Genomic DNA, 13,701 nt, shown 5'->3' on the forward strand with positions numbered 1-13,701 from the left:
GTGACAAAAGACTTCTTAGCCCAATCGCTGCCAACTGTTGCAGCCACCCTTCCACACTGCACTGTATTTGTGAGTGATCACACCACGAACCTCCACAGAGCAACCAAACCCCAACATTTCAGTCAATTTGTTGCCAGTGCAGCTGTGGGGTTTTCACGGCTATTCTATTCACAAATGCAGAAGAGAGAGAAAATCTGCCATGACTTTAGGCCATCTAAAGGGCAGGGGGGTGAAAATGACTCAGTTAAACACATCTGTGTTCAATTTTTGTTAGAAACGTTAAAAATATATTTAAGTTCAGCTTCATCCCCTTGCCCAGGGACTGCAAGAAGGAGAGAGCAGGTGCCCTAAGAATGGAGGTGGCTGGAAAGAAGCAGCCCTGGGGGCAAGGGCAAGAGACAGGAACGGGAACTGCTGGGATGGGGTGGAGCAGTGGGGAGGGTTTTCCACCTACCCTGGCTGGGCAGGTGGAGCCTACGCTGGGGGCGGGTCAGGGCGGTGTCCGCTCCTCTCTCTCCTGCTCCGGGCGCTGTTTGCAGCTGCTCTCGCCGCGGGTGGTTTGCGGGGACTTCCAGGTACGTATCTCCGGGGGGCTGAGCCCGCCTCGGGCTGCCCCAGGGGCCGCTCGCCTTCCCCGCTGTGTCAGGCGCTGCCGAAGATTGGGGATGGGGGGAGCGATTCCACTTTCCCTGCAGAGCTGCCCCAGGCCCCGTAGCCGCTGCTCGGTTCCTGCTGCGTGGGGGGAGTTTCTGGGTCTCCGCCCCTGTCCCGTCCCAGTCCGCCTGCGCCAGCGGGTGAGAGTGAAATCTGTGCCGGGGGGCAGCCGATGAGCCCCTCCTGAACTTTGGAAGTGTTTGGGGGAAAGCCAAGCCACCCCCCTGCCTTTACAGAGCCCGAGATTTGACCCCACTGCTGGCCTAAATTAAACCTTATTCACCAGGTGTAGGTGTTTGTGTACTACGTGTCCTTAACCCTCTCTTGGATAGTCTTCAGGGCGTCTCAGATCTGTTAGCCTCTTCCCTTCTGGGCCACATACCTTCTCATTGGCAAGGGAATGGCAGCTCAGCAATTGTGTACATGGAACAATGTTAAGGGAGTGTTTTAATATGTATTTTAGCTTTTTTAATATGACCAGGGAGCTGGAAACAAGGAGGAACAGCTAGTGTTTTGTGATCAACCAATTGGTCATAGATTACCACCAAGTGTTCTGTAAATTTAGGCCCCAAGCCCACAAGCAGCTTTGGAACCGCTGGACTATTCAGTTTCATTTTCAGGGCTAGCTTGCGCAGCCTTGGTGTGTGGGACTTGCAAACACTGAAAGAGAAATACTTCCTGAATGCATTTGTAGTAACAGTGGATCTTATTTTTTTTAAATCCAGTTTTTAAAATAAAACCTACATTGAGGAAACAAGCTGCCTGACAGTGCTCTTTTAAAGAAACTGCTTAAAAACAGGATTTTGCATAGTGGAGGTGATCCTTCATGTGGGATTCACTGAATTTAACTGATCGCATTTGTCATTTGGTTTTCTGATGCTTGATAGTAGGTCAGCTAAGTAGACGACTGTATGACAGGGGATGGATCACTTGATGATTACCTGTTCTGTTCATTCCCTCTGGGGCACCTGGCATTGGCCACTGTCGGCAGACAGGATACTGGGCTAGATGGACCTTTGGTCTGACCCAGTATGGCCGTTCTTATGACCAAAAGGGTCCCAGGATTCCAGCCAGTAGATGGACAAGGCTAAAATCCACTGGCTTTGATAAAAATACAAAATAAAAATATGCAGTCTTAAGTAAATATAGACCAGATTTATTTATAAGAAACTTCAACTTCATATCGTTAAACTACGAAATTAAGTCCTAAAAATCTCAAATTTCTTCTTGGGGTGATGCAGAATCTTGGAGGAACTTAGAAATGCCCAAAGAAAAGATGAAAAGGTTATGCTCTCCTGTGTGTGAATGGAATTTTACTGTAGGATGAAATAAGTGTGGTGAAAGAAACGGATATGTTTCAGCATTAGTCATGTGTATCTGAAGCAATATAAACAAACCAATGAACAAATTCAAAATTCCTATTAGAGTGAGGAACCAGTTAACTGAGGACTGAGTCCTGGAATCTTTACTCATGAGTAATTCTCCTGTAAGAAGTGCCATTGAAATCAATGGGGTTGTTCAGAAAGGTAAAGCTGTAAGGGTTAAGGACCCAAGATGTGTAACTCATTTCAAAAGATAGTCCACGTCCTGTCATAAAATGTTCCTGCCAATGGAGGTTACAGATTGTTTTGATTCAGACCGCCAGGATTCAGTTAAGCCACTTTGAATCTAATTCAGCAAAGAAAACTCAGTTTGCAGGAGGAGGTGAAATCAGAGTTAATAAACCTGGCTATCCCAGTCAGGGTAGAAGATGGTGGACAAGTGCACAAACCAGATCTGATAAGGGTGCGGGGAGGGAGAGGAGAGTCTGCCAACTGTTAAGACACTTTTCCAGATTTTTGTTTTTATAATATCAGGAAAGGCGGGAGGATTTCTTTTAAACAAAACATTGAGCTGAGCGAGTATGTTTAAATAGTGTGTCTGCCAAATGGAAAAATCCATGTAAGGTTCTGTCTTCAGACTCCAAAACTCTATATTGTATTTGTGCTCTGACAGCATATAAAGTATGATCCAAAACTAACAGCTTTATAGTTTCCTGAGAGACTTTAGCTTATTTATCTTAATCCTTATAAACTTTTACCTTCGCTCTCAGTAAAAGGTGCTTTAAAAAAAATTCTGCCATGTTGTGTTTAAACATTGGATGGTTGATAACTTTGTTTTTTATGATCAGTAAATATAAATTAGCACAATGTCTTATTCTATTTAATATCTGATTGTTTTTCAGGTTTTCAGTGAAACAATCAAATCATGGCATCCGTTTGGGTGAGTTTAAAAAAAAAAATTCTTAAAGATAACTTCTGGAAAGTCCTGTGATTTTTATTTCCTCTAAAAGTGAGGCAAACCTTCCACAAAAGGGTATAAAAGTGATACCACAGGGTATCACTGTGGAAAAGAAACAAGATCAAATTTTTTCAAACACAGATGTTTCTCACTTCTAATGATCGCCAGTTAGAGTTTCTGGATATTTGTTGCTTTTGAAAAACAGGCCAGTTTTTATAGGCACCTAAATATGGATTTAGGATCCTACTTTAGGACCCCTATTTTTGAAAATCCTGGCCTAGATGCACACTTCACCTTTTTGATTTGTTTCCAGATCTGACACCCAGCACCCTTGAGAAATAGCTGTGAGGTGAAAGAACTCCCTCTGTGCTTTTATGGATGTGTAAAATAAATGCTGAGGAAGTTTGGGAAAGGAAGTCTGCCTGGGAATTGTTTGGCGCAGACTATTGGGAATTAGGATTTCTGAGGTTCTGTTCAAGTCTTCCATTGTGTGAACTTAAGCAAGTCTTACTTTCTAGTGTGCTTTGAATAGAAGAACAATGGAAAGGTATCTCCATTTCTATAAACTTCATACACTATACACTTTCGCCTCATACAATATTTAGCTCTATCTACCCCAGTCCAGGTACTTGAAACTTTCTGATTAGCCTTGACAGGAACCAACTGGGTTGCTATTCTATCCTGGAACAGCCCTGCTTCAGTTTTAAAAGATGCACGTAACCTTCTTCATCTGCACACTTTCTGAAGGGCCCTGAGTTCTTGCCTGGACCACCTGGATTCAGTGACATGTGAAAGCTGTTGTGTTCAGGCATTTTTACTGGCTTGAGCATCAGAGCAACTACTCCCACAGGGCGACTTGATCTGGGAGGGAGAAGTGCTATGCCATTGAATTAATGGCAGATGGAATTGAGACAGAACATTTTATTTTGTCCCACTTAGAAACATTAAAACAATGTCCCAGTGGGTAGATTCATCTTACTGACCTAATGCAAGTGAACCCTGTTTGGAGATTAGAGTTCTGTTTTATATAGATTCTTATACAGTCCTCTTCACTGTAAAGACCTGAACTCTGGTTCCTGCAGGTTTCCCTACTCCAGATGTACATAAATGACACAACTGTGCTGAAAGATTGCTGTAAAATAAGCTTTCAAACATAAATGGATTCGCTGTCTCTTGCATGCCAGTGTTAGAGCATATTTTATAATTGCAATACTAGTCCAATGGCTGGAACTTGAGGCAAGACCAATTCAGACTGGAAATAAGGCATAAATTAACAGTGAGGGTAATTAAATTGTTCCAGTGGTTACCATAGGATGTGGTAGATTCTTAAAAATTGTCAGTGATGAAATCACAATTTGATGTTTTTCCTAAAAGATCTGCTCTCAAATAATTCCTAAGGCAGTTCTGTGGCCTGTGTTATGTAGGAGATCAGACTAGATTATCACAACGGTCCCTTCTGGCCTTGGAATCTGTGACTCTAGCTGGAGGTGTGTTTCTGTTGACCAAGATGTCCTGGGAAGAGAACAATCAACTCCTACATCCTAGTCCTCCTCCTTCAGTAAATATTGACCCAGAAGAAGGCTCCAAACAATGGCATGAAAAGCAAAACAGAAAAGAAAAGCATGTTAGATGTGGATTTCAAAGCGAGGAAAATGGTTTCAGCCAGAAAATTGGGGGAGAAACTTTGAGTTAAGGGAAAGTATTTCTAAATATGTCTGCAATGAGGATGAGAAGTTCTTAACCACTTATTCAGAACTAAATAGAAATGGAAGTAAACCGGGTTGATGCCACTCTATGCAATGACCATTTGAAAGAAGTAATTACACACTGCAGTGTAAATGAAGTAAAATTCTCTAAACAGGAAACTAACAAGGAGTGTTAAATTATGGCTTAAAAGGGTTGTATGATAAAAGTTGTTAAACCCAGACATTCTATCTTTTTAAGATGTTATTTATTAGGGGTAGTTATACAAAATGCTTCCAGCTTCAAAAGAGCAGGATATTTTTCTGGAGCTCTTCAGTCTCTGGGTATGAATCAACTCGGAAAATTCCTCCTCTGAAATTATACCACTTTTGTCTTTGTAGGCTCTTCATAAAAATATGAATTTTGGCTATTCCAAGCAAACTCTCTTCCTAAAGCTTCATGTAATATGATGAACCTGCCTACAGGGGTCACGAGGTAGCATTGCCTGTCTTTGAGATACTTCAGCCCTGTAGAGGACTTAATATCTCATAACCATTCACTGCTAGCTCACTATTGCATAACTAGACTAGAGAGATGGTCCAAACCAAAATCCAGATTCAAACAGCTTGAGCTTTGGGAAAGTCCAGATCCAAACTTTAAGTCTGTCTTATTGCTAGTGATGAAATGTAGTTGTTTGGCCTGTGCAAAGGAGTGGCAGTCCAGTTCCAACCTAGGTAATCACATCACATGTGGAAGCCTCATTAGCACTCAATGGAGGCCAACGATTTGTTAAAATGGTATTTAGTTTGTGGAGTAAAAATTGACTTCCATCTCCATGTCTCTCCATAGCCGCCAGTAGATCCTTTTGTCTTACCCTCGTCATCTGATGCAGCCTTCCCATCCCTCTGCACCTAACTGACTTCATGTCTGTCTTGAGATCCTCTTTCTTGTCTATGACCCTTTTTCTCCCTCCCCCCATAGTCCTTTCTCTCATGAAACTAAGCCAAATCCCCATTCTCTGTCCTTCTGTTTTCAGGCTGATCATTTGTTCGTCCCATAACCCAGCATATGGATCAATGCTCCCTGTAGCATATGAAGTATTGCACCCAGCTGCATTTCTGATCATTTATCCTACAAACAATAGGTTCTTTTTATACTTTTGAGTATGAGAAGTTTTATATGACCATTGTATTTACCTCTGTAGTAAGGTAGTGTCAAAGCATTGCATTGATGAATGATTTCTTGAGTACCTATGCAACTTCATGTGTCCTAGAACAAGAGGAGATGGCATTGCCAGGAAAGGATTGGTGGGATAAGGGACGCTGAGGGACTACAGCTGGCAAAAGCAGGCTTTAGGTTGAATAGGCGAGAGAATAGATTCATTTCCATGCCTACAGAGGTGGTCTCACCAAGACCGGGTTGAGGCAAGTTAGCAGTGCATGGGCGGGGAAGCTCATATTACTGCTGTGCATGCTGCACCTGTTCTGTGGATAAATAGAGGCCATCAGGCTCTAGGGAAATTAGTCTGGCACCATTAAATATTCAAATTTCTTTTTGAGGAAGAAAGAGCTCCCAGAAGGGTGAGATTGCCAGACCTAATAAACTAGTCACAGGTGTGCAGTGATTCAGAATGCAGCCTGGAATGCATGGAAGGGAATGAGTTTGAGCCACTCCAGTCTGTTGCAATTCAGCAGTGGAGGTTTCTGAGAGAGTGGTTTTGATCTTGGAGACAGCACCCCTTACTGGTGGTGCTTGCCCTGGACTTCACCTCTGACCATTTATCCACAGGGGTTATGTGGTGTGGGGGAGGCATTTAAAAACAAAATCTTCCGGGATGTTGGTTCTTCCAGGACCTCTGACTGCTTTCCCCACAGTTTGAAATGGGTTGAATGAAGCTCATGGGACTTCATCCTGTTAACTGGAAAGTGGAGTGAAAGCATATTTTGGAAAAGGGCTGCTAACTGTTGTGATTTATTATCCCAGCTGGAATAATAAACAGCTGTGAGATCTCAAGGATAGACTGCTAGATGCCTTAGACGTCCCTAGCCCTAGAAGTCTTTTTAGGTCAGGTTGGGTTCAGAGCTCCTCCTTGCTTAACTCCCTAAACCTGGTGACCTTCAGCTATTTTCTATTCCATCTCTCTTGTCTCTCACCAGTTCTTAACACTGCTGCAGCCAGGTCTGTTCTCCTTTCTCAGCTCTGCTCAGCAGGCCTTCTCGGCTTGAATCAGGAACTGCCCTTCTCTGGGACTTGTTACTAGCTGGCCTCTGAGCCCCCACCTTGCACAGAGTGCAGAGTTGCTGTTGCTTTCTTTCAACAGCAGGTTCTTGCAACATGAACGTGTTTTGTCACAGCTATAAGTCACCACGTTGCTGGTTTGCATTTCAAGTGTCCTTCTTGACTAGGATGGAGACCTTCTAAATAACAAGTATAACCTTTGAATGAAGGGAATACAGGGGAGTCGCATCTTATGCAGGGGTTAGGTTCTGAAGTCAGCGCATAAGGTGAAAATAGCATATAGTCAAACACTCCTTGAGTGGAATGGCGGGTGGAATCGCCTGCACTACAGGTACAGTATTTAAATTGTTTTCTCCTTTTTTTTTTGTTTTGCCAAGCGAGTATAGTTAAAATTGCATAAGTTAAATGTGCCTAGGATGCGACTCCACTGTAGTGCATATAAAATAAGTGAAAAGGTTGTGGAGTGGAAGGTTCGAAGATGTAAAGGATTAATGTTTGATTTAGGGCATGGTAGAGTATTTACTGTGCAAAGAAAGCATGAGGCCTCAAGTAATTTCATCTCAAGTATGAACATTTGAGATTTGGCCTATTTCATGCATTCATTAAAAAATGAGGGGGAGAGGCGGAAGAGGGGGGTTTCTGGCTGGAGAAGGAAAGGTTCTAGAATCATTCGCTAATGTTACTGTCCTACTTTGAGCCTAGTATTTTTCCTGATAAGAGGCAACATGTCTAATGTGAAGTACTCTCGGATCTCTTCAGTTGACATCCGTTAGCCTGTGGTGCTAATTCATAGTTCTGAAACAAATTTTGTTTTACCCTGACAGTTTTGCAATACCCCACGAATTCTCCGTTTTGCTGCATCAGAACTTTGGCAAATCTTCAACTGTGAGGAAATGCTACTTGAGGCAGAGTCAGTTACTTGTAAAATAGTTACTTTACAAGGTGTGGCTTCATCTGTCCCATTCACACTCCTGCCTTGTAATCCCAGGTGGCTAGTGAGTCTGGTTAACCTTCTGGATTACCATATGCCCCCCCACACACACACACACACACACACACTCTCTGTTGCTGGAAAGAACAGATTGTAGATTCCATACTTGGCTACAATTTTTCAACCATCTTTCTCTTTATCTTTATTTTAAAATAAATTGAGATTGGTATAACATCAGACGCTTATGAAACTTGAACACAGGAATTGCCATACTGGGTCAGCCTGGAGTCCAGTGTCCTGTCTCTGAGGGAAGGTCTATACTTAAAACACTGTATTGGCACAGCTGGAGCACTTAAATGAAGGCACTCCTACGCCAACAGGGGAGAGTTCTCCCATCAGCATAGTTAATCCACCTCCCCGAGAGGCAGTACTGTAACTGTCAATGGGAGAAGCTTGCCTGTCAACATAGCGTGCTCCACACAGGCAGTTAGGTCGGTATAACTTTGTCGCTCATGGGGTGTGGATTTGTCACAATATAGGTAGACCAGTGTAGACCACACCTGAGTCTCGGTGTTCAGTGTGTTAGGTGAAGATGCAAGGATCCCAATAAAGGACAATTATGGACAGTTTTCCAGCTCTGGATTTCTTAGCCAGCCATGCAAATTGACCAAATAACTACCAAGGCTGTAAAGATAGGAGCTGGTTGTATAGCAACTTTCCCACCTGCTCTCAAAATGCTGAAAGTGAGATGACTTAGTTTGTTTTTGTTTTTTTTTAAAGGTTTATTCCTGTAGCAGGCTGGACTGACACATTTATAGTCTACAGCAGTAGCTTTTATGTGATTAAACTTTAGAAATAAACAAGAATATTTGTCTGGAATTTTTTTTTGCCTGGATAAACTAGTGAAAGATGCAAAACTAAAGTAATTTTGGTAGCAAAAATAATTCGAACTTTTGAAATTCAATGACCAATTCAACCCGAACTTATCTCACTGTTAGAAGCACTGCACTCTATGCCTCCTCTAGTCTGGACATCTATTCTGCATGATTAGGTGCTCTCCCTGCAATTGATATCACGTGGGTACCATTGCACCCACCCAGAGCCCCACGGAAGTCAGTGACTCCATGTGGGTGCAGCAATCCACCTATGCACCGGCACTCTGGAGAGTAGACTTTTGCTAATTCACACACACAACTGGGAGACACATTACCAAGTAAGCGAGCAAACAATTTTAAAAAAATGGGGTATTGAATCACAAAATGGACTTCATTTATTTTATCACAGTTTTCTCTCTAGTCTAAGTTTCTGGTACATCATAGTATACTGGTAAACATTACCACAGTTTATTTTCTAGGATTTCACTAATTTTTAGGAGATCCTACAACCCTTGCCTTTTAATGTAATGCAGCAACTTTTTTTGAATTGGTTTTAATTGGGTTTTTTCCCCCCATGAGTATCATTGACTCTGTAGAGGAGATATTAAAGCGCTTAAAGGTATGTCCACACTGCAGTCAGAGGCTACCAATAGCATGAGCTAGTCACGTCTCTGGCAGGCTTGTATTTGAGCAGCAGCTGGCACTGTTATGGCTTCATTTCTGTTGGAACCCGAACTAGCAAGAGATTTAAGCTAGCTGAGGTATGTCTACACGTGCTGAAATCACACCTCTGATTGCTCTGAAGACGTACCCTAAATGAGTTAGGCGCAGAAGTCCCATTCACCTGCAGTGGGACTTCTGCTCCTAACTCACTTAAATGCTTTTTAAAATCTTGCCCCCTGGTGTTCTCTATCATTCATAGGTATTCCTAGCCAAAATCTGATTGGTTTTTTTGGGGTGCTTAATCTGCTGGTAGGCAGATGGCTTTCTTTCCTTTATTGAGGGAGAGAAAGGGATGAGGAAGAGAAACTTGGCTCAGCACTGCAGTCTGAATGCAAAGGAAAAGTCCCACTGAAGCCAAAAGAAGTTTTGCCTGGGTATGGGATGCAAGATCACACCCTTTTGGTTACGTCCCTTGATTTAGTTTCTGCCTGCATTCAACCCTCTGCTTGTCTTGAGAAAGCATAGTTATCTGAATAAAGTGGATGTGTACTAAAAATATCCCAAAGACAGTCTCTGCTAACCGAGCACTGCTACACTGGCAATGCAGTGTTGGTGGGAACAATCTCAGGAATGTGCTAGCCATGTATACTTACTGTTTCTGTCAATGCTTTGAGCCCAAACATGTCCAGAACAATGGAACAGATAGGAGTTCAGAATCGGGACAATGCACATTTTTTAAATGATGTAACTAAGTCAACATTCCTGAAAGACTGAGGTCATAGCCTGTTTGCTTTTTTTTTTCCCTCCACACCCACAAGGATATATCCCTGTTTCCCCATTTAAATAACTTAAATACAAGCAGGGCAAGAAAATTAAATGGGATTCTGGTTATGGATTTCCTGTCTTGTATAGCTGATCTGTGCATTTTTCAATTCTTGTCCAGTTTCTTCCCAAGATTATTCACTAGCACTGCCTTACAGTAACCCTTCAGTGGGAGGAACTGAAATATCCTTGATCCAGTGATCTTTCAGCAGATGGCCATTAGCTTTTCTAGTTCATTTTATTCGTTGCATTACAACAGTGTCTACAGACTGCAGCTGAGATCAGGGGCCCGTTCTGCTAGGCTCTGTACAAAGTCCCAGCCATAGAGCGCTTACAATCTAAATAGCCAGGTCAAGTATGTTGACTAATCAGATACAGCTGGGAAGGGGATAAGTCTTGCCTATAAAGTGTGTGTGGAGCTGGAGTTCACTACAGGAAGGGACAGTCTCCTGCAATAGACCCTGGAGGAAAAACTCCAGGTAGGAAGCCTTGAGAGTTGTGGCTGGGTAGAACCCCCGCTGGAAGTTGTTTTTTATTTTGTCAGTTTGATTGTTTGGACAACAAATGAAGCCTGGAGGTAAAAGCTGAAGACTAATCTGGGTGTGACTGATAATACCTCTGGTTGGTGAGGAAAGTTGCCAGCTTCCATGCCAATTGTGAGAGCACCAAAAAGTGGGGGAGAGACCGTGTTGGTATTGTCATTTTTATAGATGTAGGGAGTTGAAGCACAGAGGAGCGAAGTGACTTGGCCAAGTCATCACAGGAAGTTTGTGGCAGATGGAAATTAAAAACAGACCTTCTGAATCCCAGTCCAGTGTCTTCATATACAAGGCCACGCTTTCTTTAAATTATAAACCTATGCTGGCAGAAATGGAGATGGCTGACCAATGTCTGTTTCCCTGCTTAGTGTATCAACATGGATACATGTTGGGCCAAATTCATTGACTGTGGTGTGCTTACATGGGAGAGAATTTGGCCCTTTGCGCCTTCTGTGTACAATGGGTTTAGGATGCTTACTTTTATCTCCATTCAGTTGAACTCTGCTGAATCTGTCACTTCTTAGCAATATTTTTCTATTTTTAAACTGACTGCTAGTTAATATTTGGATTTCAATTTTATTGAATCCCCCTCTGCTGCACACACCCTTACCCTCCCCCAATAAAGCTAGAATGGGGCAGGGATAAGACTGAACAAAAGGGGAATCAGAGGGAAGAGGAGAACAACATCTTAGTTTCTGTCTGCTAGGAGTTAATCAAAGAATTTTTTTTTTTTTAAACAAAGTTAGACCAAAAGCTTTTCACTTTTTGTCTAAGGTGCCTCTGCTCCAAAACGTTACCCGGTCTTTAGCAGTCAGGTCAGCCAAGTGGCAGTGCCAAGCCTATATCCCTGGAGGCAGTCTGCTCTTCCATCTAAGAAGGATGAGTTGTCTAGCTACAAGCACTTGAGAAAACTTTAAGTTCTTTAAGACTTAAATCCAAAGAAGTGTTTCATGGACTGTTACCAAAGTCCCCTGTCAGACAGTATTTTAGTTAATATGTGCCTAATCTCAGGCTAGTTACCAGTGGAAATGCACAATGCTTGACAATCTCAGCAGAGACCCCCTACGATAGAGTGGGCATGGAGACTGAGCTTGGTCTCCAACCTGGCTCAGGGACAGGGTTGAGGAACACTGTTGGAGCAGTGCAAGGAAGCTGGCATTCTGTGTCCGTTTGAGACTGAATATTTAGAATTACAAAATCTTACCACTGCTGTTGTTTCAAAGTACATCTTTCCTGTTTGTGTGTTTCATTAAGGTAGCCACAGTGGACAGTATTTTTGTCAGCAGGCAATAATTTACAAGATGTACGTTAGTAGTTGGGGAATAACTTGCTTGTTTGACATGTGTTCACCAAGAAGTGCTATTAACTTTTGTGGGAACAAGGTGCGGAGAAGGAGTCCATGATGAAGGCAGTTGCGCAATAATGTTGCAGCATATCCTGGTATTAAACAATACTCCAGGACTTGCCCAACAGCCTATATGGGGAAGCTTACTGATAGAACGTTTAAACCTGAGGAAGTTTCACCTTCAGATCTGTATCTAAACTAATGTTAACACTTGTCTTTAATTCTGTAATTATGTATAGCAATCCTCTTAAGTGTAGCAGCACTTGATTAATCATAACCCCACCCAAAATGTGTTACTTTGGGGGGGGGGGGGGGGAGCAAATTTCAAAAGTGTTCAGCTTGCAAAGTTTCCTAATACAGGGTGATCGTTATGCTCCATTGTTAGTAAAAACAAAATCAAGTGTCTATGAAAACAATGTTAAACAATTCAGGAAATTAAAATCAAACTGTCATACAACTCAATGGAGCCTGTATTACAATGTGAGAGAGGGGAAAAATCAGATCGGTGTCAATCTAGGGAGAGAAGAGATTTGAAGGTAAGTAAAACTGTCTCTGTATGTAACATACACTGTAAAAAGAGTGAAAACTTCACGGAGCAGCATCTTGTGGGATTTTTACTTGTCATTGTTTGCAATGCCCACCTGAAAGCTTGAAAATAAAATTTTTCATTGAGTTTGTAACATCCAGTTAGCAAATACATTTTGGCTTGTTTCTAATGTTACCTAAAATCAACAGTGTAGCACTTTGCATTTACCTCCTTGGAATTGACATGAGAGGTCTGTGACAGACGTGGCAATTTCTTGCCATATCTTTGCGAGATCTTATTGAATTAAGTTTAAATAGCTTTGGAGTCCGCTGGATTTTAAAAGCAAAGTTAATGTATTGTGAGAATGTGTAAACTCTAGGAGGGAGATGTGCCCAGTGTAAACGCTGGAAAGTGTTAAGTTTCAGAAGACTATTTCAAACAATGTGCCAGACAAGAAGGAACTCTCGGGACAAAGTTGTGAGTTTCCTAAGAAATACTGAGGGGAGATGAATGCAAAGTCCCACCTTCTGATTCTCTCCTTGAGGAGAGAATCCGTCTGTCTGATATAGGGTCTCTGAAGATCAAAGACCCCAAGTGTATAAAGGAAAGGTTAACTTATGCATAAGTGTGCTTGTTCAGAGCTAAGGCAGTTATGAATTTCCTTCAGTTTGAAGGACTGATCATCTACCAGAGTGCTTGTTTTAATGTGTTCTCTGTAATGCTTTCACCTCAAGAATAAATCTGTGGAGAAAGGGCTGTGTGGTAACTTGTAACTGTGGGCAATTAGGCTGTTTGCATTGTCCTCAGTGGCTGTAAAGTGCAGATGCAGGTCTGTGTAGGCAGTCTGACGTGTTAGAGAACATGGTGCAGGCTGCACAATTCCTTGCCTCTAAAAACCCTGATCAGGAGGAAGAGACACAGGTGTCTGCCCAAGACAGGTGAGGGCTGATGAGCCAGGAGCCTCAAGCAGGTGCCCTTGCTGGACCATGGTGTGTGTTGGGGGGGGGGACACAGGTGCAGTTTCCCAGAGCTGTGACACTGTCTGTGTAGCCTTGGAAATAACTATAACTGTGAGCTTCTTTTGCAGCAGCAGTGTCCTGTGTCTGTGCAATGATGTGGTTTTAATCTTTCTGTGGCCAGTGGCT

At 42.5% G+C, this 13,701-nt stretch overlaps 1 protein-coding gene across 1 annotated transcript in view; it reads left to right on the top strand.

Moving 5' to 3' along the window:
* The first annotated feature begins 454 nt into the window (after positions 1–454).
* ANXA3 (annexin A3) overlaps positions 455–13,701 on the top strand; it is a 42,656-nt gene continuing 29,409 nt past the window's right edge. The window contains exons 1-2 of the mRNA XM_034772135.1: positions 455–575; positions 2,879–2,916. Coding sequence (XP_034628026.1) covers positions 2,902–2,916 — 15 coding nt within the window. The 5' untranslated portion in view covers positions 455–575; positions 2,879–2,901. The remainder of the gene's footprint in view (positions 576–2,878; positions 2,917–13,701) is intronic.

Source organism: Trachemys scripta, chromosome 5 (genome assembly GCF_013100865.1).
Source record: "Trachemys scripta elegans isolate TJP31775 chromosome 5, CAS_Tse_1.0, whole genome shotgun sequence".
Taxonomy (NCBI): domain Eukaryota; kingdom Metazoa; phylum Chordata; order Testudines; family Emydidae; genus Trachemys; species Trachemys scripta.